The sequence below is a fragment of the Penicillium bovifimosum genome (genome assembly GCF_028826915.1).
Source record: "Penicillium bovifimosum strain IBT 22155 chromosome Unknown utg000004l_segment0_segment0, whole genome shotgun sequence".
Lineage (NCBI taxonomy): Eukaryota > Fungi > Ascomycota > Eurotiomycetes > Eurotiales > Aspergillaceae > Penicillium > Penicillium bovifimosum.
In genome coordinates this window covers 426,485-453,939 of record NW_026622713.1, presented here as the reverse complement: position 1 = coordinate 453,939, position 27,455 = coordinate 426,485, and the positions used below count along the sequence as shown (strand labels likewise).

The 27,455-nt window shown below is 51.7% G+C and overlaps 10 protein-coding genes across 10 annotated transcripts; 6 read left to right on the top strand and 4 right to left on the bottom strand.

The window, feature by feature from the left end:
• Positions 1–750: 750 nt before the first annotated feature.
• Positions 751–3,309, top strand: fcpA (protein-serine/threonine phosphatase; the record flags this gene model as incomplete). Its single annotated transcript, XM_056665195.1, has 3 exons — positions 751–998; positions 1,058–1,144; positions 1,203–3,309. The coding sequence occupies 3 exons, from the start codon at positions 751–753 to the stop codon at positions 3,307–3,309; spliced, it is 2,442 nt and encodes an 813-aa protein (XP_056522145.1).
• A 225-nt stretch (positions 3,310–3,534) lies between these two features.
• N7515_004450 (uncharacterized protein) lies at positions 3,535–4,243 on the bottom strand (the record flags this gene model as incomplete). The annotated part of the gene is made up of 3 exons (XM_056665194.1): positions 3,535–3,638; positions 3,712–3,986; positions 4,083–4,243. The coding sequence occupies 3 exons, from the start codon at positions 4,241–4,243 to the stop codon at positions 3,535–3,537; spliced, it is 540 nt and encodes a 179-aa protein (XP_056522144.1).
• A 559-nt stretch (positions 4,244–4,802) lies between these two features.
• N7515_004449 (arginase) lies at positions 4,803–5,893 on the bottom strand (the record flags this gene model as incomplete). Its single annotated transcript, XM_056665193.1, has 3 exons — positions 4,803–5,106; positions 5,169–5,752; positions 5,807–5,893. 3 exons carry the CDS (start codon positions 5,891–5,893, stop codon positions 4,803–4,805), a joined length of 975 nt encoding a protein of 324 aa, XP_056522143.1.
• A 555-nt stretch (positions 5,894–6,448) lies between these two features.
• Positions 6,449–8,374, bottom strand: N7515_004448 (glutamyl-tRNA(Gln) amidotransferase subunit PET112; the record flags this gene model as incomplete). Its single annotated transcript, XM_056665192.1, has 4 exons — positions 6,449–7,698; positions 7,749–7,890; positions 7,947–8,023; positions 8,089–8,374. 4 exons carry the CDS (start codon positions 8,372–8,374, stop codon positions 6,449–6,451), a joined length of 1,755 nt encoding a protein of 584 aa, XP_056522142.1.
• Positions 8,375–9,626: 1,252 nt separating this feature from the next.
• N7515_004447 (uncharacterized protein) lies at positions 9,627–11,223 on the top strand (the record flags this gene model as incomplete). The annotated part of the gene is made up of 3 exons (XM_056665191.1): positions 9,627–10,671; positions 10,736–11,120; positions 11,181–11,223. 3 exons carry the CDS (start codon positions 9,627–9,629, stop codon positions 11,221–11,223), a joined length of 1,473 nt encoding a protein of 490 aa, XP_056522141.1.
• A 442-nt stretch (positions 11,224–11,665) lies between these two features.
• On the top strand, positions 11,666–12,609 carry N7515_004446 (uncharacterized protein; the record flags this gene model as incomplete). The annotated part of the gene is made up of 2 exons (XM_056665190.1): positions 11,666–11,984; positions 12,227–12,609. The coding sequence occupies 2 exons, from the start codon at positions 11,666–11,668 to the stop codon at positions 12,607–12,609; spliced, it is 702 nt and encodes a 233-aa protein (XP_056522140.1).
• Positions 12,610–13,226: 617 nt separating this feature from the next.
• N7515_004445 (uncharacterized protein) lies at positions 13,227–15,744 on the bottom strand (the record flags this gene model as incomplete). Its single annotated transcript, XM_056665189.1, has 2 exons — positions 13,227–15,492; positions 15,545–15,744. The coding sequence occupies 2 exons, from the start codon at positions 15,742–15,744 to the stop codon at positions 13,227–13,229; spliced, it is 2,466 nt and encodes an 821-aa protein (XP_056522139.1).
• A 605-nt stretch (positions 15,745–16,349) lies between these two features.
• On the top strand, positions 16,350–19,496 carry N7515_004444 (uncharacterized protein; the record flags this gene model as incomplete). The annotated part of the gene is made up of 2 exons (XM_056665188.1): positions 16,350–16,433; positions 16,494–19,496. The coding sequence occupies 2 exons, from the start codon at positions 16,350–16,352 to the stop codon at positions 19,494–19,496; spliced, it is 3,087 nt and encodes a 1,028-aa protein (XP_056522138.1).
• Positions 19,497–19,750: 254 nt separating this feature from the next.
• On the top strand, positions 19,751–20,775 carry N7515_004443 (putative mitochondrial methylglutaconyl-CoA hydratase (Auh); the record flags this gene model as incomplete). Its single annotated transcript, XM_056665187.1, has 2 exons — positions 19,751–20,115; positions 20,205–20,775. The coding sequence occupies 2 exons, from the start codon at positions 19,751–19,753 to the stop codon at positions 20,773–20,775; spliced, it is 936 nt and encodes a 311-aa protein (XP_056522137.1).
• Positions 20,776–22,099: 1,324 nt separating this feature from the next.
• Positions 22,100–27,166, top strand: N7515_004442 (uncharacterized protein; the record flags this gene model as incomplete). Its single annotated transcript, XM_056665186.1, has 4 exons — positions 22,100–22,420; positions 22,563–23,193; positions 23,251–23,406; positions 23,634–27,166. The coding sequence occupies 4 exons, from the start codon at positions 22,100–22,102 to the stop codon at positions 27,164–27,166; spliced, it is 4,641 nt and encodes a 1,546-aa protein (XP_056522136.1).
• Positions 27,167–27,455: the final 289 nt, after the last annotated feature.

Sequence of the window (27,455 nt, the reverse complement as noted above, 5' to 3'; positions counted from 1 at the left end):
GCTGTAGACCAAGACTTGAGATGAAAATCGATGTGGTGGTCGAGATATTTTGATTCAGGAGAGAAGCTCGTTTCGTTGTTTTGGAGCGATATTTCCACCAGGTAGGGCCCAATCTTGCTCAGACCAAATATTTTGGCTGACAGTGACTGTTACTGGGCTAGGTAAACCACGTGATCATATTTCAGCCAATCAGCGTTGTCTGAGCAATTGGTTACCTGTTTTCTGGACCTACCGGTATGACATAAGCCGAAGTAGCTCCTGACCCGGATCGAGCCAGTCCCCGCACAACTTCAATGAGCTTCTCATTTCTTTGATCAAAGCCTGCCTTCTTCATTCAAAGCTTTCACCCTTCCGAGACTTATGCGGATATCCCCGCCTGGGGTGTGACCTGTCTCTTACCTCCGCGCCAGGTTGTGCCAGGCGCAAGGGTTTCTTTCATCAATCGCGCCTTGTAGTGGCGACTCCCATCGCGCTGCGGAAATCGCTTCTTAAACCAATCCTTTCTTGAATTCGTCTGGCCCACTGAGTCATTGGCCAGGCTACTACCTCTAGACCTCTATTCCACCCTGCTCTACACGCGTTGCGTGTCGGTGATGGCTTCGTAGCCGGAATCGCACGCGATCACTCCGACCCACACACGTCCGCCTCTGACGCGCCAACAAAGTACAAACAAACGGGTCTTGTGGGACACCTGCGAAAAAAACCGAGCATTACTGCAATACACTGCCTGGGGGCGAACCGAGAGCAACGATGCTTCTCCGTCTCCCCACTAGCCTGCATTACCCGATTACCGTGACGAAGTTGCTCAAAGAGCCTGGCGACACGGTCGAGAAGGATGAGGCTATCTTCTGGTATTCCTACGAGACGAAAGTCACCGAGGGTGACGGTCTGGGGAATAAGGTTGAGGTGCTCCGCAAATTCCCGGCCAGATTTGAGTCGACTGTTGATGGAGAGATCGTGCAATGGCATATCCAAAAGGGAGATGTTTTAGATGACCCGTGAGATTATCCTTCCCCTCATGTTTTGCATTGACAACCGTCATCTAACTGTGTGATAGGGTCAATGTTGTTGACGTCGACGAACCTTGCGCGCACGAGATTCAGTTCGGAGGACTTTGCGCGGAGTGCGGGAAGGACATGACTGCGTATGTATATCCTATACAACGGGGATTTGAGCCTCGCTGACTTTTTGCTCGTGAATAGATCCACGTACAACACTGAGACAACGGATTCCATGCGCGCCCCGATTTCTATGACGCATGATAACACCACACTTACCGTCAGTGAACGGGAAGCGACCCGGGTGGAAGAAGACGCCAAGCGTCGGCTACTCTCATCGAGACGTTTGACCTTGGTGGTGGATCTTGATCAAACCATTATTCACGCCACTGTTGATCCCACAGTCGGAGAATGGAGGGAGGATAAGAATAACCCCAACTACGAAGCTGTGAAGGATGTGCGACAGTTCCAATTGATTGACGATGGACCCGGGATGCGTGGATGTTGGTACTACATCAAGCTACGTCCAGGTTTGGAAGAGTTCCTGCAGAACGTGGCCGAGATCTACGAGCTGCACATCTACACCATGGGTACTCGTGCTTATGCACAGCACATTGTGGACATCATCGATCCTACTCGCAAGCTCTTCGGCGACAGGATTCTTAGTCGCGACGAGAGTGGAAGTTTGACCGTCAAGGATCTCCAGCGGTTGTTCCCGGTGGACACAAAGATGGTGGTGATTATCGACGACCGTGGTGACATCTGGCGCTGGAGCCCCAATCTGATTAAGGTCTCGCCGTATGACTTTTTCGTTGGAATCGGTGATATTAATTCGAGTTTCCTTCCAAAGAAGCAAGACATTGGAGCAGACAAGTCTCTTGTCGAGGCCAAGGCTCCAGAAAAGACGAAAGAGCATCATGTCAATGGTAAAACCCAAGAGACTACGGGGGTTTCGGCATTAGAACAGCTTGTGACCATGGGAGGTGGAGATAGCCTCCAGGAGCAGACCGATGCACAGGAGGAGACAATTCTCCACCAAGTGGAGGATCGACCTTTGTTACAAAAACAAAAAGAACTGGACGCAGAGGATCACATTGCCGAAAGTAGTGAAGCATCGTCCAGCGTTGATGAAGCCCAGGAACATCCGAAACACCGACATCACTTACTCGAGGACCACGATCAAGAGCTCTACCAGCTGCAAAACCGATTGGAACAAGTGCATTCACAGTTCTATGAAGAGTACGACAAGAAGCGGACTCTGGCTCTTGGTGGTCGGGTTGCTGCCTTGAGGGGCGAAAAAGTCCACTCGAAAGACAAAGATGTGGATCTCAAGCTTGTTCCGGATGTCAAGGACATCATGCCGCAGATCAAACGGCGCATTCTTGGGGGAGTCGTTTTGGTATTCTCGGGAGTTCTCCCTCTTGGGATGGACTTCCAAAACGCCGACATTTCTCTCTGGGCTAAGAGTTTCGGTGCGACGATCTCTTCAAGAGTCAACGCCCGCACAACTCATCTCGTGGCTGGCCGCAACCGCACCGCCAAAGTACGAGAAGCCACCCGCTACCCCAACGTGAAGATTGTGACAACGCAATGGCTTGTCGACTCGCTGGTCCAATGGAGACAGTTGGACGAGGAGCCCTACCTCCTTTATCTGCACCCCGACGACCGAGGCGCACCCCTCACCCCAGCCGAGCTGGAGCTCGAGACCTCCCTGCTTTCATCGACGGACGAGGACGTCACCGGATCCCAGTGGACGCAAGAGGATGACGCCGAGGACATCTTCCAAGCGTCTGGTCTAGACGAGACGTCACCCGTCGGGTATGACGCCGACGAGCAAGCCGCCGTGCACGACGAACTGAAAGACTTCCTGGGCAGCGACGACGAGAGCGAAAGCGACACCGAGTCATTACTAGACGAGTCATCGACAGGAGCCAAGAAGCGCAAACGTGGCGATGGAACGGATAGCGGCGGGGACGAAGAAGAGTCCGGAGAGTCCGGAGACGACGACCACGACAAACCCGGCTCCCGTCTCTCCCAACGCATTAAACGCTCTTACGAGCGTAACACCAAGCTACGGGAAATCACATCCGCTCCTGCTGCTGGCGTCGACAAGGCCCAGGATCTTCTACAGCCTGCTGGTCTCGATGAAGAGTCTGACTCTGAAACTGCAGGGACTAGCAGCGTGCCGAACTCATATCCTGAAGATCCGGATGACGATGACGATGAATTAGAGCGGGAAATGCTTGCGGCTTTTGAGGGCGGTGGCTATGATTCTCAGGCGGAGGCGGAAACTGCTGCCGAGAATGGGTAGTCACTTGGATTCTATGTTTTATGTGTGCGGTTGCAATGCGTTGGCATCTAGCGACGGCGTTATGGCTTATTATGTTACATATCTTAGTAAATGTTACTGACAGGATTCTATCTACGTACAAGGTCCTTGAGCTTGTAGGAATTCGAGATGTGAAGTATCAACCTGTAGTTCAAAACCAAATGCTATCTACCAACGCCTCAAGATGCAAACCAAAAGACCAAATCCTCAATCCCAAACATCCCGATTAACCTGCCACGACATAATCATCATCCAAAGATAAAAGATAGTATTAACGAGCTCCAGCGCAAACGCCGACTTCCAGCAATTGCCTAGCCACACCATCAGTTCACATCCCATATGATCCATATCAGAGTCGCAGCAAGGAAAAAGAACGGAACTCACAAATAGTACTCTGCGTCAACCAAGCAAGAGTATTAATATTATTCCCCCAAGCCTGATTATCCTCCACATAATTCCGACAATTATCATTCACATTCCCGACAACGCCGTACAGCTGCAAGGACGTCTCAATCAGACCTGTTAACCACAGCACACACAGGATGAAACTGCCAATGATTATCACGCCTGGTAAGAGGAATTTCCGTATTGAGAGCGTTATCATGAGGAATATGAAGATTACCCCTAGGGCGCTGGTTGTTACCATGTAGGGGAAGAGCCTATTCTTCTCTTAGTATACTGTATCTTGTGGAATCTGTATAGTGTATACAGGTGTATAGTTCGGACCGGGAATGAATGCGAAGAAAAGTACTTACCAAGGCGTCCCGAGATGCATTTGCGCTTGTATATCCATAAACCAGGCAAATATCCCTAGACAAGTCGCGTTGCATGAGAGAACGATCATGATCCAGATGTTCAGTTGGAGTTCTGGCCAGTGGTAGTAGCGCGGTGGTGGTTGGCGCTTGCTGACTGCCATTGTGTTTGTTGTGGGTATCAGTATCGGGTTCGGGTTTGGGAGTTTGGATGTGCTGGTGATATTGTGTTGTTGTAGAGAGAGTTGTGTTGCTGTTGTTGTGTTGTTGTGGTTGTTGCTGTAGTAAAGAGAGGCTTCGTTGCGAGATGGGCTGCGCTTTATAGCTAGCTTTGGTCTTGGATACTCCGGTACTTGAGGCCCGATGCAGGTCTGGATGCCCGTAATTGTGTGCTTGGTGGAATGGTGAGTCCCAATCCGAGCGGGATTGTGGTGAGGCGTGTGGTAGTGAACAGCGCATTGGGCGCACTGGGCGCACTGAGTCCTGGTGGTGCGACGTGGATATATGTACAAAGGTGCAAGTCGCGGGGAATTAGAGAAATATTTACGAAGAAAGAATAAAAAGAAAAGGAAATCAAAGGTTGCAGGAGGGGTTGCGAAATTGAGGTGGCAGGGGATTTAGTGCTCTTTTTTAGTATTTACTCGGTCACCCACTCATATTAATTCGCATCTACTCTTTATTATCTCCTCCTTTTCATCTCCCCTTTTAAAGAGTACAAGAACATCAAAGAAGAGTATCACCCAATGCACTGCGCACCAACGAACACCCCGCGCGGATGGTCTCCGATGCTCCCTTCTCCTCCAGGCTGGGGTTCACCTCGACCAAGTCCATGGCAATCAGATTGCCCGTCTCGTGCACAGCTTCACAGATGAAGTCTCCCTCGCGCAGTGTCAGTCCACCACGGACGGGTGTGCCGGTGCTGGGGGCCCACTGGGGGTCCAGGGCATCGACATCGAAGGACAGGTGGATGGGAGTGTCATTTCCGATGTGAGCGAGGGCCATTTCGACGACGCGACCGATTCCGTGTCTGTCAAAAGCAAAAGACACATTAGCGATTGCAAACCACACCAGGTGAAAACGAAGACATACCGGTCGATATCGTGCATGCTAAACGCCTTGATACCATTCTCCCTTAGGAGCTTCTTCTCCCCACGATCGACATCGCGCAAACCAATGTAAACAAGCTTCTGCGTGTTGACAATATGCTCATCCTGCAACCAACCAAAGATATCCTTCTTCTCCTCCCTCGCCAACCGAGTCAAGAACGCCATCGGCATACCGTGGATATTGCCACTTCCGCTCGTCTCGGGGATATTGATATCGGCGTGAGCATCGACCCAAATCACAGCCATTTCACGGCCCAGACGCTCGCGGATGGCCTTGGCGGTACCCGAGACGGTGCCGATGGCGATCGAGTGGTCGCCGCCCAGAGTCAGCACGAACTTGCCCTCCTTGGCGTAGTCGTAGACCTGCGAACTGAGCTTCTCGGTCACGGCGCTGACGGCGCGAGGCTTCTTCATGCCGCGGTGGTCGGGGTCGGAGGCGGGGATGTCGCGCTCGTAGTAGTGGACTGTGTCGTCGTGATGGACTTCGTAGTCTAGGTCCTCGCGGAGTTGGGTTAGGAGGCCTGATTCAATCAGGGCCATTGGGGCGGCTTCGACGCCTTTCTTGCACTGCGAGGCGTTAGTTTTTTTCATTCTATGACTGGATTCGGGGGTTGGATGTACCTGGCCGCCATTGAAACCGACGGCGACGACGCCGAGTTGGTTTGGGTGTGAGAGGAAGCGGGACTTGATGGTTGAAGGAGACGTCATTGTGTATGTCAAGTAGGAGAGTGAGGGATCTGTTCAACTGATGGGATGCGATAGATAAGATAAAAGGTGGGCTTGATAAGATCGATGCAAATCTTTTCTCTTTTCTTTTTCTCTCAACTTGATGAAAGAAGAAGAATTCAGGAGAAAGATTGTTTCTTAAATGTTTCGAATGTCTGAGATCAATTCCCCCGAGTTCAACCGGGGCCGCGCTTTCATTCCTGGCGTGGTTGTCGAAGTCGCTAAAAACTGCTTTTAGCGATCAAAGTGACTCCGCTGGATCTCCATCACTTCCCTTAAGTACAGGTCCAGGAGAGCGACCCCCTACCTACCCTCCTTAGGGCCATTTGTCCCACTTTGCTTTGACCGTTCTACTCAGCGAGTGGAGGGGAATTCGCTCACATTCATTTCCGAGCTGGTTTTGGAATTTGGGGCGCATGAGGTGGTATTTACGCAGTAGTACTAGTAGGGGGATAATACGCAACACTATGGGGATCGCCAAGTCCAGTCAAGGGTATCATTGACTCTATAAGTACATAAGGTCGTATACTAAGACCGCTAAGATAAGATCAACTCTCGGAGGATTTGTTCTGCCTTGGGCGCCTCCACCCGACCCTTTTCACCAGTGCGCATCATCTGTCCCACGAACCAGCCCAACTTCCCCAATTGGTTCTTACTGCGGATCTGTTCGACCATCTGCGGATTCATGGCAATGACCGACTCTGCCAGCGCCACATATTCCTCTCGCGACAACGGCCGCAGCAGGAGATTCTCTTCTTCCAGAAGTTGCGGCACCGGTCGACGGTCCCCGTCGAAGATGGTGGCCAGCACCAATTTGGCTGTCGGGCCAGTAATCAGATTCCGCTGCAGCTGGTCAATGAGATGGGCCAAGGACCGGGCTGGAACAATCTCTGTATCCCATGCCCGATCATGCTTGGCCACGAGACCTCCGAGCTCGTGTAACACCCAGTTGCTGGCCACCCGTAGGAGACTGGCGCGCGTTTTGTCGTCTTGGTCAACCTGCAGACTGCGGAGAATGTCCACCACATCGTGATAGTACTCGAGGCGAGCTCCATTGTCTAGCTCGATGAGGGGTTTGGCATCCTCGATGGGCAGATTGAACTCGGATCCGACGAGCAGGGTAAGAAGTGCGTCGGGCGCTGTGGGCAGCGTGTCCTTGAGGCTGGAGAGCAGGTCCTCGCCAATGATCAACGGTGGAATATCAGGATCCGGCATGTAGCGGTAGTCGACTGAGCCTTCTTTACCGCGTAGTCGGCGGGTTTCAGAGCTGCCAATGGCCCATCCGCGCGTCTCGCCTTCGATAACACCGCCGCTCTCGAGCACCTCGATTTGACGGTTCTTCTCGGCAATGATGGCGTCCTCCACCGCTTTGAAGCTGCTGAGGTTCTTGATCTCAGTACGCTGGCCCAGCCCGCTGATCCCATCGTACTGATGTTCCCCAGGTGCTTCACCCCGGCGTCGGACCGAAACGTTGACGTCTGCACGAAGACCGCCCAGCTCCATTCCCGTCGTCACGGCACCGCACGATAAGACAATAGCTTGTAGTTTCCGAACGCATGCTGCCGCCGTTTCGGGAGTGTGAATTTGTGGCATGGTGATGATCTCAATCAGAGGGTGGGAGACACGGTTGAAGTCGAGAAGTTGTGTCGTGGGTGAATACTCTTGGGATTTGGCCGTGTCCTGCTCCAGTTGAACTTGTTTAATGTTGATGCGGACCCGTTCACCGTCCTCCGGCGCAATACCGTCGTAATCATATAGGTCGACATAGCCGTTCCGTGCAAATGGTTCTAGAGGGAGTTAATATCATTCAAGGTGTAAGACCAAGGCAATGGCTTACCATAATATTGTGTAATCTGATACCCAGACGGCTGATCTTGGTAGAAGTAATGCTTCCGATCAAACCGACTAACGGGCTGTATCTCACAATTTAACGCGAGGGCAGCCCGAATGGCCGGTAAGAGGATGGCGGCTTGGAACACCTGTTTATCAGCCTATATCAGCCTCGAACTATCTCATGTCAACCATAGACACCAACCGGTTGGCTTCCCGGAAACGCCAGATCAAACAATGCAAGGTTGGAATTGGGGACATCGCTAGTCGAAGTAGACGCTCCTATTCATTTGTGAGAAAATGCTTCGTAGTCTCGAGCATGAAGCGTAGGGTATGTGCGGGCGTACGGGAAAATAATTTGGTCTCAGTGTCCAATTGCGCGTGGATCTCCACACCAACTGTCAATTCCCATTCTTCCTTCGATGCTTCCGCAGTCTCCTTGCGTTGTCTTTTATGCGACCGAAGCGCTTTGGCTTCTTGTTTGAGTTGTTTACGGAGGGGTACGCGATCTGGTACACGATCTGCGGCCGGGGGTTCGAGATAGCGGGTTGCGGAGGAGAAGGCGCGCGGAAGGGAGCGGTTCCGTCGAATGCAGAGTGAGCGGAGCGTACCGCTGCCGAGCGACCGGAGCATGTGGGAGATTGGGAGAGTTCAGTGATGTGTAGGTGGGGAGGTTGGACAATCTCGGAGAAAGCTGCCTCTCGCCGCAGCCTCTCGGGGACTTGGCGATCTGTGACTTCATCGATAACACTCAACAGTTCCCGGAGGATAGTTAACTAGCAGGAGGAATTAAGTTAGTTACATGATTACATGGATCCATGGATTGTCTATAACTAGAGAAGGGTCGTATATTTAGCTTAGAAGGTTGTATTTACTTGCTGATTCATGTGTTTGATTGTCCCAACTTCTCTCATCTCCCACTTCCATTCCATCGAACGCCATCTCTACACCAATACATGACACTTGAGCAGGCCCTATGCTAAGATGCTTGCTTTATGCATGGAATATGGGTGCAGGCAATGTGTCAAGTCGAGAGTGTCGCATCACATTCCCCTCACTACAGTACGCAGTAGACTTCGCTAGACCGCCAGATGGCTGGGCCACTGGACGCAAGGCGCGAAGATCGACCAGCGCATAATCTACGGTGGTACATGCTGTGTGCATCCTCTAACTTCTCTTACACCACATCTCATGCAGGCCGAGGTCTGATTTGTCCACTTTGGCCCACTCTATTGATGTGTCCAGAATGTTGTCCTGCACTTCGGCAAAGGTTACGCTCTTCCGCTTTATCTTCTGATCCTGGATTTTAAGAGGATAATCCCCCAGACTACACCCTCGACAGGGATACAAGGTTCTCCTTGCGATACTATTGTCATTGGCTGTCGATCTGAAAGCCATCGGCGCTTCCAATTTGCTTCAGATTGTACCCGGACTGCCTCGTGTGACGAATGACAAGACTCCATTCTGACAAGCATAACCTTGGGCTCGTCTTCAGCGCCCAGCTGACGCCAGTTCTAACCTTGTGCTGACGTGCGGGTTCGAATATAATAATAACCATTTGACGGCCTCAGGGCTCCATACTCCCCCTATCTTGGACATGCTTGGAGGAATTCGCGGGGAAATTGGAGATATCACAACTATCCTATCTATCGTTCATCCTTCCTCAGCGTACCCCTGGATTCCGCGACAATCAACTTGACCTGAGACCTGGAATTCCACCCCCCCCCTAGGCCATGCCTCGGGTTCCCATGCGCATAATCCCATTGCGACTGTATCTTTGTGATTCATTTCCATGTCCTTTCCTTTCATCTTCCTTAGGGCATGGCCTTATTTGATATCTGTATTTGAGGTATGAGCCGGTTGATTCTGAAGCTCTCCGATCACCATGCCGCCCACTAGAAAGACTAAGAAGGATGGAAGAAAGAGGACATTCTCATTGGTGTCCAGCAATAATGGTGCACCAGCTGGATCCGTCGCAAGCTCGAAGACTGTCGACAGTTCACCTTCACAGGCCAACGGATCTAGTCAAGCCCTAAAGCCGGCTGCTGTTCCTGAGAATCCACCACAGAAACCCGCAGAGCCGGCCAAGAGCGTGCCTAATGTCTTTGAATTCCTGGAAGAGAATGAATCTTCGTCGGACTCATCGTCCTCGTCTGAGTCCTCGTCCGAATCCGAGGAGGAGCCAGAACCTCCACGCCCTGTAAGGACCAGCACGAAGATCCAGTCTCCCAAACCACGTTCAAACACCGTCCCGCATGGCGTTTTGGTATCAGGAGGCAATACCCCAAAGAAAGCTACGCAATCCTCTCCACTAGGGTCCAAAAATCCAGAACCGCAAAAGCCCCAGGCCACACCTGCTACAAGCAATCAGTTGGTCTCCCGCAAGAAACAGCCTGCCAGAAAGCCAAGCCCAATCTCAACCGGAGACATGTCCCCTCCAGCAAAAGACCATCTAGCACTGTCTCGCCCACAAACATACTATGAACCATCCAGAGACGACGGTATCCACAGACCACCGCTACCACCATCTCCCCCAAGAAGCCCAGAGGATAGTCTCCACCGCACCACACCAACCAAAAGAAGAGACTCGAGTGCCTCGCAGGTCTCATCCGGATATGGGCTCCTAGCCTCGCAGCTGACAAAATCCGCCTCCGAAGAAACCGGCGCCTTCCCACCCCTCTACCGCCGCTTCGAAACCGTCAACCACCGCGTCCTCCTCCACCTCCAAGACGAAATCTCTCAGATGGAAGAAGACCTACATACTCTAGATGAATACGAGGAACTGCATCGAATCGGCACAGCCGAACAAGAAGGCACGAAGCCATTACCAGCCTCACGCCGCCGCGATGCCCAGGCCCAGGTCTACTCATCTCTACATTACCGCCGCATGGATTTAATGAGTGCGTTGATCCAGAAGACAGAGCAATATAGTATGCCCTCCCACTCTACTCTCTCTCTCTCTCAAGAAAATACAAAACCTCCTAACCAAACCAGACACCGCCCTCATAGCCTACAGCAAAGTCCTAAAAACCCTTCCCCCCGCCTCAAACCACGACATAACCAGCTACCGCACCTGGATGAGAGAGAACAAGCCCATAGCCGGCATCGAAACCCGCTTCCTAATCCACGACACCGACCTCGTCTCTCTAACACCCCGTCTCGCCCCTTCCACCACAACGGCTCCAGTCTACATCGCCATCATCATCGCCTCCTGTGCCCTCCTCCTGCCACTGCTGGCCTTCAGCATGATTTCCGAGTTCTCGGGCCGTCTCGTTGTCGTCACGGTTGTTGGTGGTGCTGCTTCGGCTATTGCGGCGAATTACTCGGCTGGTATTGATAGATTGGTTGATTCGAAAGATGGGTGGAGATGTGCTATGATGTATGTTTTCTTGACTTTTGGTATACTAAAGGCGTGATCGGTTTACTGACGCTGTTGCAGATATTTTGGGTTCATGACTTTGGCCGCTATGTTCATTCCTTAGGGTTCAATGCTGGAGCTATCTTATGAGTGACGAATTTCCTTGACTTGTTTCTTCTTTTCTTTGGTTCGTTGGCTATGTATGGCTACGTGATGTGATATGGGTTTCTATTTTCTATTTCCTTTGATTGGGATTGCAGTCATGTTCTCAGATTCGGAATGCTATGTACTTGGCTTAGTCGGGGAATTTGGACAGAGGTGGCGTTTGGACGATTGGTTCATGGGAAAGGGCAGATAGATTGTTACCAGAAGGAACAAAGAGGTAGTTTCCTAAGAACTAAGGTAGTGGTTAGTTAACTATGTTCTACACAGTAAGTTCTTCTGCCTTGCTCTTTCCTCTGTCGTTTGCTCTACTGTGTAGATATCGTTTGCTCGTCACATGATCATCACATAGACGAGGAGGGCATAACCGCCGAGACCCCTGCTTCACCTGTATTATCTCAAAGATGACGGGTGTTGAAGGCGGCCTTGACGACAGCGGCGACAGCCCCAACATAACAACCATTCCCGACTCCAGCTTTTTCAAAGAGCATCAGACATCTACACTCCCTACACCGGCCGAGGTGAGAGCCGACAACGAGGAGGCAGTCAAGGAATGGGGTAACTGGTTCAACCGACCCCCGCCTATCAAGTATCCATCGCTGGGCCTGTTTGTCAAATATAGAGCCAACACAACCGTTGTCGAGGCCGAGACCCAACATATGGTATACAAGCAATTGAGAGGCAAAGTACCAGTTCCTGAGGTATTTGGATGGACCGAAGACGGTGGGCAGGTATTTATCTACATGTCTTTGATAAAGGGCGAAACTTTGGAGCAAAGATGGGGTTCTTTGAACGATGAAGAGAGAGCGGCTGTCTGTCAAGAGCTCAATGGCATGGTCAAGGCCTGAAGATCTTTGGAACAGCCCTACCAAGACCTTTACTTGGGTTAAGTGATTTCGAATTCATCGAGAAACTATTTTGCTAATGTACCGTAGGTAGCCTGAATAACTAACCTCTAAACGAAGTCTTTCTATCCTCTCACCGCAACTTAGCCGGCCCATTCCACGGCGCAGATGCCGTGCAGAAATTCCAGGAAGGCTGCTATATCCAGATTGACGGGGATGTGCCCGTGGTCTTCACGCATGACGACCTCGTGCCGCCCAATATCATGTTATCGTCCGGGCCAAATCCGAAAGTAGTGGCTGTTATTGATTGGGGCCAGGCGGGCTGGTATCCTGCTTACTGGGAGTATTGCAAGGCGCATCGCGTCAGGGTGAATCCGGACGCTTTTGATGACGTGCTGTATGAAGAATGGATTACGAGATATCTGCCTATTATTTTGGATCCCGTGGATGATGAGACGGTATACCATCCTTGGTTGTGGTTTGTCTTGTCGAAGGGTATCTAGGTATGCAATTGGAGATGCGAATTGAGATAGCGGATTAAGGTAGCGAGGGTTACGGGGTACTGAAGGCCTTGGTCTATGTTTGGACATTTGCACATTGAGGTCGTGCAATGTGTTCGTAAGATATGATTTTACCAGTTGCAAGCTTTCGCTGCAACATGGTTCACTTGAGCGAGTCTTAAATCCTACGTGATCGTGAGACTACGTCGGATATGCAGCATATAAGGATGATTTTGCAGTAAATCCAAACAAAAAGCAGTAACCTCTTAGCAAGACATGTATCGCGATGGCAGCCTATACACCCAGGCTAACCCGTCTTAAGAATAAAAAACCATCCACGCCAATCGCTCCCATAATACAACACCACACCAACCAAAGATTCATACAAAGTCGTTCGTTAACAACACAGGGAAGAAGAAGAAAAAGTCGGTGATGTGTATTACATCCCGAAGGGGTGAATTGAAGAAAAGAAGCGAAGAAAAATGCAATACCCAATATAGTAGCAAGTCGAGTATGGAAGAAAGAATCCGGAGGGTTGTTCCAGTTCAAAGATAGACGCTTTTGTTCTTTGCACACCACGTGCTGGAATGAGCGAGAAAATATAAGAACAGAGACGGAACCTATGTCGAAAGAGGTGTGCCATTCTGTTTCCCTGGCGTTAAACTGCCTTCTTGGGAGGCACGAGCATCCAGAGGCTGGGGAGGCGTGGGGCTGTGATGGGCCTGGCGGGCTGCCAGTTGTGCCTTGTTCCGATCCATTAGTGCCGCCTGTTCCGCGGCGCTGCGAGAGTATGTAGCATTGGCAGCAGAGTTGGAATAGCCTTGTGTGGGGGTTTGGCCTGGGAACGAAGATCGCTGGTTAGCGGTCGCAGTAGCATATGGCGTACGTCCCTGTGGTGTGGCGTTGTATGCTCCTGGCTGCCCGGGCCGTGGTGTGTAGGGCTGCGGGGACACTTGGGCATATCCGTTGGAAGCGGGCCGTTGGTATGGAGGAGCCGGGCTGCCTTGACTGTATTGAGGGTTTATAGGAGCATATTGGGTGGCGGTAGCTGGACGCTGACTGGGCGTGCTTGGCGGACGACCCGCGCCATATGCATGCGTGTATGTGCCGGGCACAGAGGGCTGTCGTGGGTGCTGAGGTGTAACCTGGAAACCTGTTTGCGGCGGAGCACGCGCGTTGGAAGCAAAGGCACGTTGGTTGTAGCCACCGTGAGAGCCTTGGAAGCTGCTATGCCGTGAAGCAGAGGGTGTCGAGGTCCGATTCGCGGCATTGGCTGCCGCAATCAATGCTGCAGCCCGCTCTTGTGATAAAGTGTAATCATCCTTCTCCATCGTACCATTATAGTCCGGAGCGTCAACGAGAATTTTTTGGCTGATGTTCAATTCAGCGAGTTGGTGGCCGTCCAATTTAGCAACTGCATATGGTGGCAGGTTACTGATGATTGCAGCGAGGCTGGACTTGAGCGTCTCGTACACAAGAGTCTCAGCCTCAGAGGGTGTGTTCACGTCACCCAGATCAAGACCAAGAGGTTCATTCAACTCAGGGATGGGGGGACCAGGCGGTTGGAGGTCGGCCGGGAGTTTGAAACTCCGGATTCGTTGATAAGAACTGAGAGTGTCAAGCAATTCCGAGATTTCTTGAAGGGTATCTTTGATATCTTTGGATTCTAGGTCGACCTCGCCAGACGTGTCGGGGTCGGTAACGTTCCTGGCAAAGTCTTCGGCATTGAATGAGGCAACCATTTCATCCAAGATGCTCTCATCAAGTTCACCAATGTTCCCAGGCTGGGCAGTTTGCGTCTCGTTCTGCGCAGCGGCTTCTTCCGCGCCGCTTTCCAAAGGGACCGACAGCAATTTGTTCAGACGGTTCGCACCTCGTCGACCCCACCAAACCATGTTCTTTGAAGCAGCCTGAACAATTGCGTTAGAGCTGTCGTAAGTCGGCGCAAATGACGAGAATACACCCTGGAAAGCAGACGAATCCGGACCAGTCCAAAGCGCAGGATCGCCATGCCTGTGAACAATATCTGCCTCAGCACTCTGATTTTCTACACGGTCCCAGAAAGCCGGTGACGCTGTGACCGATCCATAATGAAGCCAGTCGGTTGTGGGTAGAGACGCTAGACAATAATTGCTGCGGTCTCCTAGGAATGTGCCGACATCGAAGGCGGCGTCAAATCGATCCAACCATGTGGCCGAAGTAGCGGGATGAGGTCGTTTGCGGGGAGGTTCCAGCTTGGGCAATGTCTCACGTGGTGCGAACACTTCCCCAAATGTTCGCTTTGGGAGTTGCGATGCATCGAGATTGTAAGGGATAACCTTGGTGGCTGAGATGCCATTAGGCAAGGCAACTTCACGCAGCTCCTCCTGCACCTCAATAAACTTCGCAGGCCCCGATTCGGATTGCAACGGCACCTTCACCGATTTTTGAAGACTCGAGAACAGTTGTTTGGGATTCGCTGGATTCCCAAATAGTGTCAAGGCCGGCTTATCCTCTCGCGGGCAGATGTTGATCGCGTCACGTTCTGCCGATTCGTCGGCATCGTCTTCAACGGCCTCGGTCTTGACCTCGGCCTGGTTGATGAACGACTGGCCGATTAAGCTGTTCATGTGCTTTTTGAATGCTGCGATGCGGTTGACCACCTCCGTCAGAGGCGAGCCGTCGTCTGTCGCGCCATGAGGCGGGGTTTGATTGCGTTCAATTACAGCAGCTGATGCTCTTTCGATATCGGACAGGAATTCCTGAAGTGTATTGTATTTGTCCGCATTGACGCGTGTTCGTATATTGGACGTTTCAGAATCACCGGAAACCTTTGCGCGCTTCGTCCGAGGCTTGGTGGTTGTACTTGGGAAAGGACAGGACAGGAGTTGGAGCTCGGTGTCATGTCTGTTGATGATTAGCGAGAAGACCCAGAATCGTCAATACTAAATAAACTTACTTCAACAAAAGCTCAACGAGGCTGCGAAGAGATTCATGTAAATTTACTCGATCGCGTGCGGCAGAGGCACTGGAATCCGTGCTCGGTTTGTCTTCTTGAGTGGAGCGCTTCCGTTTTCCAGTAGTTGCGGTAGGGTCAGGAAGGCCTTCGCCGTTTGTGGCGAACATAGGGGTCGCGTCTGGAGTTTCGTCTGCACTCATTGTTGCGAAGTCGGGCGGGTTCAAGGTTGGCGATACTTATTCTAACACGGTCCCCTCCAATGGGAACAGGATGGGTCCACAAATGAGAAAGCTGAAAGGAAAGATCCAGGAAAGGCGACCAGAAATTGAATATTTACTGGTTATCCAGTGTTGGGGTTGGTTCTCGGTTCAAGGAGGAATCGGGGTTCGAGTAGTCTCGATGATAGGGCGTGAAGCCCAATCCTTAGGGACGATGGAGTCGCGAAGAGCGAGGGCAGAAAAGAAGAAGGTTCACGTCACCACAACAAAAGCAGTAGATATGAAGTGATCAAAATCATCAATATAAATCGAAGATTCAGAAGAATGATCAATGCAATAAGCCTCGAAGGAATGAGGTTGTGTTCTTCTGTTTTGCTGGAGAAAGACGTTCACGGGCTGCGCTTTTCGGGATGGCGCGCATTCTGACGATCATCACGTGCACTCAATTTCTGCCGGAGTTAACGCGTATTTTCCTACGCAGTAACTAACCCTACCTCATCCCTCACAGTGACACCAGACCGATTACTCTTTGAGCTTTGAATGGGTCTGTGGCGTTCAGGCACTTTCACCCATGACTACGTTCATGGATGTCATCAGTTTTCAAGCATGCCCGAAGCCTTTCGGGAGTATCGCGGCTAAGAGCATACCTGCCCAATAGAGCTCTATCGAATGTACTTATTGCTTGACTCTATTGACAAGAGTACAGTGCTGATGATTTTGATTTATTCTAGACATATCATTGTGGCGTCAACTTGTCCCTACAATATTTGCGCAACGACTTCCTCAGCCCGAGTCCAGGCAGTTTCCGTTCGCTCCAGTCCACAGCGTTCCTTAATGTGCTCGAGCCAATTTCAATTGATCCTCCATCCTCGGAAAACAATCAAATCGAAGAAAAGCTATCCAATTCGCTACTGCACGCGCAATGCTCAACGAGGTCACAAATTTTGGGGGATCGCTCAATTGAAAGGGAAGAGGTTGCCGATAAAGCCACCACCATCAGAGTGAAACCGAAGCCTACCGAATATCTTTCAAAAGCTTTGCGAAACAGTGGTCATGCCCTTGGGTATATTGGTCCATCAGCGGGGCTTCAGCGGGCTGGCTCCAGATATGCAGCTCAGACGCACAGCGAGTTGAAGACAGTTGGTCGACCAAAAAAGCCATCGCTGCCGGTCATACTTGGGGAGTATATACGAGATGTCGACCCGTTACTCTGTTCGAGTAATCAGCAGGAAAAAGAATTGGATATTGCACTCCAAAAAGTATTCCGATCGACGAGCCGTGCATATCTAACGTCGCGTGGCTATGATGCTACCGATGTGACTGCTTGGGCCTGGATTATGAAGAGCCGGAACTCCCACGAAGCTATGCTGCGGCTTTTCTCATTCGAAATGGACCGAGCCAAGTCCGGGGCTTGTAGTCCAAACATTCCGCCTTTCATCCCGCTCTTTCTGTTGAGACAGCAGAACCTCGACTCCCACACTTTCCGTTTGCTGTTGATCCACTCTCTACATCTCATGAGCGGACAGCCGTTTTATATCACAGAAGACCCTGGTCAAGGCTTTGAATATGATAATCAGCCGTCCCTAGCGGACTTCCGTCCGGTAATAGACTCTGGCACCTGCATGATTTTGGTAGTCCGCTTGATTCGTCATGCTCGGCGCGTGTGGCCACAAGCGCTTCTCACTATTGCACGTGCATTTGCTCGTTTTCTGTCAGTTGTGAGGGATGAGAAAGATATTTCAACACTGGCGAGACGACATGATGATCGCGTCAAGACCGCCAAGTTCAATGACTGTCTCTGGTTGCTTTCCTTGCCGGCCAACATCGCTCCTTATCGCTCAACGTCTATCCAACAACAAGCGCAATTCGAACTCCTCCGAGCTATGGCCACTCACGAGCCTGTCCTCCCTGTCACAAGACAAGGATATCGTGCAGTCGTCGCAGTCCAACTGGCTCACAAGAAAACATTCGAAGAGCGGCAGTCTGCCGAACTAAAGGCCCCGTCATGGCCTCCGTGGAAGGAAGAAAAACTGGGAATTGACTCGCAGCGCGGGAATGAAGGGATGTTCAGTCGTGCGATGCAGGTTCTTTCGCAAATGAAAGACGCTGGATATTCTCATCGACTTTGGGAGGATATATCTTCCATTTTGGCTGGCTGGGATACAGATGGCAGTCCGACGGTGCAAACTAGGGCTATGATGCGTCGACCGCAGGCCTTACCGGACAAAAATGGATCCGACCCCAACCATCATGAAATCTGGGTGGCCCGAATTCGCTCCACGAGGACTGTCCGTGAGGCCTGGGCATGCTTTCTCTCATACGAAGATCAAGGTCTTCCTCCGAAGGGTGCTATCTATGCTGCAATGGCCGAAAAGCTAATATACCGACGAAACGCAATGAGAAACAATTTTGACTCAATGAGTCACGTTTTGCCAGGTGATGGCCGCGAGGTCCACCCTGAACCAGCTTCTGCGCGTGATATCATCTATGTGGCCACGGAACCCCCGACTTTGGATGAGCTCCTTGACCATATGTGCTCACAAGGACTTCGGCCTTCCGGGAGATTTTTGAGCTTGCTTCTTCAATCGGCAACCTCTCTACGATCGGGACTGCATTATCTCCAATGCAGTGCCTTGACAGACGCGCAAATTGCGGCGCTCTGTACCGTACAGGCTAAGCCTGGCGATTACCAGACGGTGGACCTTGATGCTTTCCAGGAATTCCCGGACGTGGTGTTTGGATCGTTCATCAAATTCTTGTGCATGCACTCAGGTATCGCCAGCCCTGAGATCGGCAAGCAAAATATTCTCGCAGCTGAGCGTTTCCCGGCTCTGATAGCCTCCAATTGTTTAACTGGTCCAAAGTTAAACCTTTTCGCATATCTTGAAGAGAACCCAGGGTGTCAACACTATCCAAGGGCTTTGTGGCATGCGATTCAATTGGCTAAATTGCGACGAGCTCCTTACACCCCGACCTGGACCCACATTTTGTCTGCCCTAACTCGTGAACGCCCCAACAGGGCTCATGGACCAAGGAGCCGAGGCCTTACGCGCATACTCTCATGGCACCAAGCCCTCGAAGCATTAGGTTGGATGCGACAGCATGATATCAATCTCAGCGAGGAAGGATTCCGTGTCCTATGTGTGACGTTCCCAAAAGCCATTGATGCTGCCCTCAAGCACCCTGGCACTGCTGAACAGAGTTATTCGCTGATTCATAATGCTCGCATTCGTCGTCTTAAGGCCATAAAAGAAGGCGACGACGATGTTGACGCTTTACTGCAGCATGGCCTGCATGTTTTGAAGAACCAGTTCGATCATCTGGTTCTCCCAGCCTCGAAGACCTCGGTGCACGCAGAGCGAAGTGTCTTTGCAACAGGGAATGGCTCTAATGCGCAGCTCAATGTCCCCTCGATGCTGCAAACCCCATCACCTGCGACGCTGCATGCCTTTGTTCGGGCCTTGGGGTCCGTGGGGGATGATCAAGGGCTGTTACATCTGCTGCAATGGATGAGCCAGTCAGTTGATATGCTCAAAGAAGCCGCAGACGAGCGTTCAAATGGAGATAAAATGATGCGCCAGACTCTTGTGGCAATCAGAGTGTTCTTGGAACGACGACAGTCACGGATCGACACGCGGGTACCGTCGGACCTGGTCGCAGAGGCATACGACCTTGTCAGCCGGACAGGCTGGAACTGGCCGAGTGATGCGGAGGTTGCAGAATATTGCCAATGAGTGTCCTGTGTATATAATATTGTATTTTAGTCCATTGTAAATTTACATGATACCCCATTTACCAACCCCGTGTATCACAGTACTGTTGCTCGGCAATCGCCGGCCTTGAGGTCGAGCTTTCCCCACACCCGAACTCCGGGAACAACCTCACCCGGATAACTTTTAGCTTCTCAATGAGCCAACCTCATCTTCTCCCCTTTCTTGATACGTGATTGAGTATAATACCACTCAATCTCTAAATTGACCCCTACACAATGGCAACCGTCATGTCAACGCGCCTCGTCCGCCTCTCCGCTCCCCTTGCGCACCTCCGGGTGACCGCAGTGCCTACCCGGGTTTTCATCTCGCGCTACAGCACCAGCACCGATGAAGACGTCATCAAGACCCAGCAGATCCCAGCCCCAGGCTCAGGGCATGTGCGCGTACTACAGCTGAACCGACCCCAAGCCCGTAACGCGATCTCGAAGCACTTGCTCGACACCCTCGCGAAGCATGTGGACGCCATCGCCGCGGAAGGTGGCAACGGACCTACCCGCGCCTTGGTTCTAGCGAGTAGCGCCGACTCAGCATTCTGCGCCGGCGCAGATCTGAAAGAACGCGCCAAGATGTCCCAGGCTGAGTGAGAAAGCGCCCCCTGCACCCGATGCAATGCCCGTTGCCCGGTGCCCGATACACGAACATAGCTAACCATGCAACCCTCAATGGCAGGACCGAAGACTTCCTTCTTAAGCTTCGCAGCACATTCAAAAACCTCGCCTCCCTCCAGATCCCCACCATCTCCGCAGTCTCCTCCATGGCACTGGGCGGCGGCCTGGAGCTCGCGCTGTGCACGCACATGCGCGTCTTCGCCTCGTCTAGCGCCGTCGGCCTCCCAGAAACTCGTCTTGCCATCATCCCCGGTGCTGGAGGCACATACCGTCTCCCTGCCGTTGTCGGTGTCAACCGCGCCCGCGATATGATTCTCACCGGTCGCCGGGTGACGGGTCCTGAGGCCTACTTTATTGGACTTTGTGACCGGCTTGTGGAGGTGCTGCCTGAGGAAGAGGCGCAGGAGGGCGTTGCGCGCGAGAGGGTGCTCCGCGAGAGTATCAAGTTGGCGCTGGATATCTGTGAAGGTGGTCCGATTGCTATCAAGATGGCGATGCAGGCTGTTGATGCCTGGACTCTTGGTGAGCGGGCTGAGAATGCTGCTTACGAGGGTGTCATCGAGACAGAGGATCGGTATGAGGCGCTGCGCGCCTTTGTCGAGAAGCGGAAGCCGGCGTTCCGTGGTCGATAATCTGTCTGTGATTCGAGTAGAGGCATACATGGTGATGGGACTATATAGAGGTGACATGGTCTAGACGAACTATGTGGCAAGGATATAGTTGTTAGCTATCAAAATGAAATGACATCAATTACCCAGTATGCTCTATGCTCTTCAAAACGAATACTTAGAACAGTCTCACTTCTACCCCGTAAACAGAAGGTTGGATGAAATTAATACCCCACATACCGGTGATCCAATGTATCAGGTGGGCAATATGACCCCGATCATGAGGGCTGTTCACTCAAAGTGGCAATGTAGACAAAGACAAAAAGCTTCCATGCAATGATGCAAATCATTTACTCGGCGACTCCGAATGAGTTGTCATAGTAGATTGCCCTCGCTATCCTTTACAGGCATCTCGATATCGACGTTCCACGGTAGGCCAAGTGTGACAACTCTATTCTGAATAAGAAATATCGATTTCCACGGTTTGAAGCTGCGATTTGTTTTGGCTATTCCTTTTTTGGTATTTTATCAGGGCTTCCGCCTGGCCTAGATTCGGCATCTACAAGATACTGTGGTAGCCGATGTGAGTAACAGTTTCCTAGGTTGTTAGTAGGTCCATAGTTCTGACCGTAAAGGCTAAGGGAAAAGGCCACCTCGACGTCGTTGACTATCTGTGTAAGCCACGTGCATGTAGCATGCAACTAGCAATATCAGTTAGGTATGTACGGCAGTATGGGCATTCAAGTCGAGGCAATATGCTTTTTTGACCAAAATAGCGTTGTGTTCCCCCATAATCCCCAGATCTCCCATGGTCGAGTATATGACTCACTTACAGGCCACCATATCTGCGCAAGGCATACTCAGCAACCTATGATGCAATTAAATCTAGGATTACCCCGGGCATAGCTTGAAGAAGCCTAGAGGGGTCTGAGTGTTGCGGTACCTGGCAACTTACCCGATCCGACAGGGCTGTGTGAGGACCCCAGATCCCGACGGGCCAACTGCCAATGAGCAATCCGACCAGGACGCCAAACATCGCAAGGCGCAGAAACGTTTAGATCCAGAATAATCTGCACGCGGCCCGTCGTTCGGGACTCAACGCCGATGCACGAACAGAAAGGTCCGGGTCTGCATTGACATGGTCCGATGACCTGGGTCAGAGGGAAGGACCACTGCCCCCGTTCACTCGCCTAACTAGGCGTAAGTTGCAACGCCGAGAAGGGTCAGCTGCGTTCACTTAAGAGCGGGATTTCCTTGCATCCAGGATCTTTTCTTTCTCAACTATTCTATCTCAAGCCTACGGCAAGCAATCTCAACTGTGTTTCTTTGTCGTCCTACAAACATTGCCATGGGCAAGCCCAGTATTGCCGACGCAAAGGCCATCAAGCCCACGGGCTTGACGGAGATTTACGGTCCACACGACGATGCTACGATTGATATTGTCTTTGTTCACGGTCTGAATGGCCACCCTCATGATACGTGGACTAGCAAGTCCACCGGTTGCTTTTGGCCAACCGACTTGCTTCCTGACGTTCTTGCCAAGCTGCGTCCGCGAATCCTCACGTACGGCTATAACGCCAATGTCGTGACTTTCACCGATGGCACCTCGCGGGATACCGTGGTCAGTCATGCCGAGACCTTCGCCTCCAGTCTGGCGGCAAACCGGAATGTAAGTGTGGCCTTTCGTCTGTTTTCGGTCTGTTTTCGGTCTGTTTTCGGTCTGTTCTTGCTTTCTATATATGCTTTTATCCCTTCTTCTTCGCTGTCCGCTGGTATCAAACTGAATGACTAACCTTGCTCCGGTTATATAGCTCCGAGGCTGCTCGGAGCGGCCACTAATCTTTATCTGCCATTCGTTGGGCGGCCTCATTGTGAAACGTGCCTTGATCTACTCCCGGAGTCTCTCAAACGAGAAGACTGAGCATCTGCGTGCAATATACGTATCGACCTTTGGCATTCTCTTTCTCGGAACACCTCACAACGGGTCTGATATCGCGAAATGGGGCCTGTTGCTGCAAAATATCTGCAACGCTGTTCTGCCGAAGAAGATTATGGAATCGTCTTCGCAGCTTATCAAGGCCCTGCGGACAAACAATGAGACTCTTCAGCATATCAACAGTCTATTCGTCGATATCATGGACCGCTTCCACATCTACTTCTTCCATGAGACCCGATCCACTGATGTGCGTGGTACTCGAGAGGTGATCGTGGACGAGTACTCGGCTGCGCCGTACATGGCGGGCGTCGAGCGTGCGGGAATAGAAGCCGATCACAGCCATATGTGCAAGTTTGACGATGAGAACGCCCCAGGCTATGAGGTTGTAGCAGAAGCTGTTCTGCGGTATTCATCCCAGGCTCCTGCTGTTATCGCAGATCGCTGGGTGGCAGAGAAGAACTTTCGTGTTCAAGAAAAGAAGAATAAAGCGAGAGAGATTTATGACGGTGAGTCTTGCATGACTGTTACTCTTTAATATGTCCTATACTGAATTTACATTACAGCAAGGGTAGAGGACCCCCCGAATCGAAGCATGCCCGACTTGAACAGAACAGGTAGGGCTCTCCCTGCACCGGAAGAGATTGTCACGTTGAGGGACTATGAGATTGAGGAGCCTGCTTATCGAGAGGTTATGGACCCGGCCGTTTATGATGAATTACGTTAGCATTTGGCATTTGCTATTCTTGAGGCGATTGCAGTTCGCTCGCTTTTAGCCTTTTGTTTTGTGATTCAACTCAGACTGTGGTTTCTTTATTTGTACTTAGCTTGCTGGTCTTGTCTCTCGGAGTTGGCTCTCATCACATGTCCTCAACTAGCTGACATTATCCATGCATGCAATATGAGTCTCAGGACATTTTAAGAGTCACTTTGGCTGACTTCTTCTTAGGCGAATATCTACCATCTTTGCCGCGTGCGCCTGCCACTGAAGGCAGGAACTCCCCAGTATCAGATTTGGAGAATAGTGGAATACTCCAGCTTTCGCGCCATTCTATCAGAGATCAGCCTCTCTTTGTGGCCCCCCCGGGCTTTCATCCCAATGATACGTTCTTCGGAATGAAGAAAGAGCTCGAAGTGCTCCACGTTCGCTTGTTCAAAGCGAAGGCGCGTCTAGAAAATACAATGTCTGTTTTAATCTTTGGCGTCCCAGGCGCTGGGAAGACACATCTAGCGCGCCAGTACGTGTTCGCTAAGCGCGACTGCTACCCTGGTGGGATCTTCTGGGTCGACGCGAAGTCTCGCGAGTCCTTGTATAAGTGCTTCTGGGAGATTGCGCAAGCAGCCACACTGGTCGAGCCTAAGCTCTCTCCTGCATATCATGAAACACAGAGATACGTGAACGCGGTTCGCAGCTGGCTCCAGTCCCGAAAAAATTGGCTCCTGGTCTTCGATGGTATGACGTTTGATTACGATGAAGATATCAACAAGTTCAGAGATATCTTGCCTTGGAGCAAGCAATGTAGTATTCTCTACACTTCAGTTGACAAAACGCTTCGGAAAAAGGCACGATTGTACGAACCTTACGGCCTGGAGATCTCGCCTCTGCATGTGGAAGACGCTTGCAAGCTTCTGTTCAAGGATCTGGGAATCAAAATACCGACACCCCGGCAAAAAAGAAAGGCCATCCGTATCGTGGAATACTTCGAATGTCTGCCTTTGGCGATCCGTGCCGTTGGACATCGTCTCAAGGCAACGGGTAAACCAATCGAAAAATATCGGTTTAAATCCCAGCTTACCGACAAGAAGCTTGCGGAGCCATTTTTGGGTATCATGGGTGATCTGTTTCGATTGCAGAAAAGTCAGGCGCTGCATTTGATCAATCTTCTCTCGTTTCTCGGCCACCAGGTACCAGTAGGTCTTTTGGATCTTGGCCGAGTTGCTATGACCAACGAGAACCTGGAGATCCAGACCAGTGCCCAACTAGGCGATGAACCTGATCTGGATACCACTCTGGGGACACTTATCCGCCATGGGCTGATCGAGCGGACTTCCGCCAGCGGGATTCTCGGGACGAGGTCTTTCGTGCAACCTTGTGATGACGATGATGGGAGCCCAGAAGCAAAGAAGGCACTTGAAACCTCCCACTCTTCCACGGAGAGCAGCCAAGAAGAGCTTTTCTCGATGTACCAACATCAATCGGCGGTTGATGTCGTCAAGATCCACAGCGTGGTGCAGGGATTCTGCCGTGATGAGTTGCGCATCAGAGACGAAGAGAGCAAGGGTATCATGAACCCAAGTGACCCTGGCTGTTACGATGCTTGGTTGATTGTTGCCACTCGCTTTCTCACCACCTCGTATGAAGCCGCCGTTGAACGCATGGCTCAGGACGAAACGTGCGGCCTTGTCCGTGACCACCGTGAGTACGAGACACATGCCTCACGGCTCCTTGAGTTGTTTCCAAAGAAACCGGCCATGAATTCACACCCACACATTGTTGGCGTGACACGAGATGGTTTGCGGAATTTAATGAAAACCATCAGCAGGGAAATAGAGTCCCTATCTCCGAGCTCCTCGCAAGATTTCACACGGCAAAGGTCCGTGTTTGACCGTTCAAGTAGCTCTTCGTCATCGTCCCCTGGTTCTCCGACGGAAGCAGAAGATGTATCGCCGCGCCGGGACACATTCGACTCGAGTGCTCCAGGGTCACCTCGAGCGGAACCCCCCGAGTCCGACCAACTGGCTCAGCCAGCTCCGCGCTTTGCAATCGAACTATTCCCACCCCATGTGTTCAATCAGGCTGGAACTGACGATGAATCAGAAGAGGGCTATGAGTCCGATGCAGAAGTAATAGCGGAGGGAATGCCCGGAATGCAGATAAGCCACACCACGGAGAAACCAGATGAACCACCTCCCCCGCCGATCTCTCCGCCAGCCAGTGGTTTGTCCGAATGGCATCTGGTCGATCGAGATTCCAAGCGAATGTCAGGCAACGAGGACAAACAGAAGCAACGCAACAAGGGCCTGCGACCGTTCCGATGTGGCCAATCGGACACGCCATTGGTGGGGCTCTCTTCGGTTCATGGAAAAGGGTCAACAAGTCGCACATCTGCAAAGGAGATAGGGAACTCGTCGGTGTTCGCCTCACAGGCCAAACAGGCGCTGGCAGCAGTGCGTCGGTCTAGTAACCCTCAACTGCCCCCTGAAGCTCCAGAGGCTGTATCGAATAAAGAAAACAAGCCAACATATGCGAATGTGGCATCCCGCCAGATACTCAAGGCAGAGTCTGCACCGATGCGCCCACCATCTGCTCCTATCATCCGGACTGTGGACTCAGCAAGTGGCTTGCAGGTGAAACTCTCTACTGAGTCTCTCGACAGTGAGGTGCTCATCCCCATTTTGTCCCCGCCTTCCCATGGGCTAGACAACGAAACGAGGAGCGAGTCTCTGGGTCGATCGACCTTCAGTGACCCGGAATCTTTCCATGGATACTATAGCGGTCCTGACTTTCACACTGCACCTGGAAGCCGGAGTGAGTCACGGCGCGGCTCCTTGGCACCTCTCGAGGTTCCATCACTTATGTCTGCAAGTGTGCCGTGTCTCATTCCATATCAACAGCGCTCTTCATACGATGAGAAAATCCCCGTCGCCTCTCCCAGTCGCAGAGCATCGGCCCAGCTATCACCATTCATCCAATCACGACCCTTGAGGCCCTCTCCAGCACCTGCTCATCCATCGGCCATTATGCCAGGACCGTTATCTCGACCGCTTCAACCCAACATGACAGTGGGATCTGCACAAGAGCAGACGATACCAACTCCTGAGCCGTCGGCGCGTAACTCGCCGGGGTACTCCCCGCCATCATGGAGCATAGAGCCGGAGCGACATCCGGGGCAATTCTCACCACCAACTCCGGGCTTCCAAGGAACCCCCGAGGCGGTCCCCGGTGTGTCAAGGATGCAACAGCAGCAGCTCACCACCGGGCCCACTATCTGGACTGTCAGGAGACAGGAAACGCCTAATGCGACCCAGCCCGATTCGATGTACCTCGGTTCCCCAACAGAACACGGCTCATTGGATGAGCGAGTAAATACGATCGACCGCGGCTGGGCCCCAGCAGCTGGCTCCCCGACAGAACTCGGCTCATTGGACGAGATTGTGAATACGATTGACCGCGGCTGGGCCCCAGCAGCTGGCTCCCCGACAGAACTCGGCTCATTGGACGAGATTGTGAATACGATTGACCGCGGCTGGGCCCCAGCAGCTGGATCCGGGCAATTCATACACTTCGGCGGACACCGCGTTGATGTTCGAGAAGCACGGCAAAGGAGGTATGGTTTAGTCCAACATGAGGGCCAAGTCCATGTCTCCCCATCCCCGCCGATAGTATGGAGGCGTCGACGTCGACGGGGTAGGAGCTCACCCGCGCGTCCTGATTTGGCTGGTCCGGAGCTACCGAGTGTATCGAGTTCGTGGTGGTGGTGATTATTCCGTTTTTGTTCTTTGTATTATTTCCTGTGGGACTTTGCATTTGCATACACGGTGTGCGCTCATGTTGTTTTATTGTCATAGATCATCCTGCATCTGTTATTTGGTGGTCTGATTTGCATAACGCTTCCAATTGGAGGCTTGGTGATACCCCAAACCGTGTTTACCGGAGTCTGGAGTTTTTGTCCAGTTTATTGTTCAAGATCATAGCATTTACAGGCTTGTCAGAAGGTGTTGGTCATAGATTTTCACCATTGCTTTTGAATTCAGAGAGATTACAAAAAAA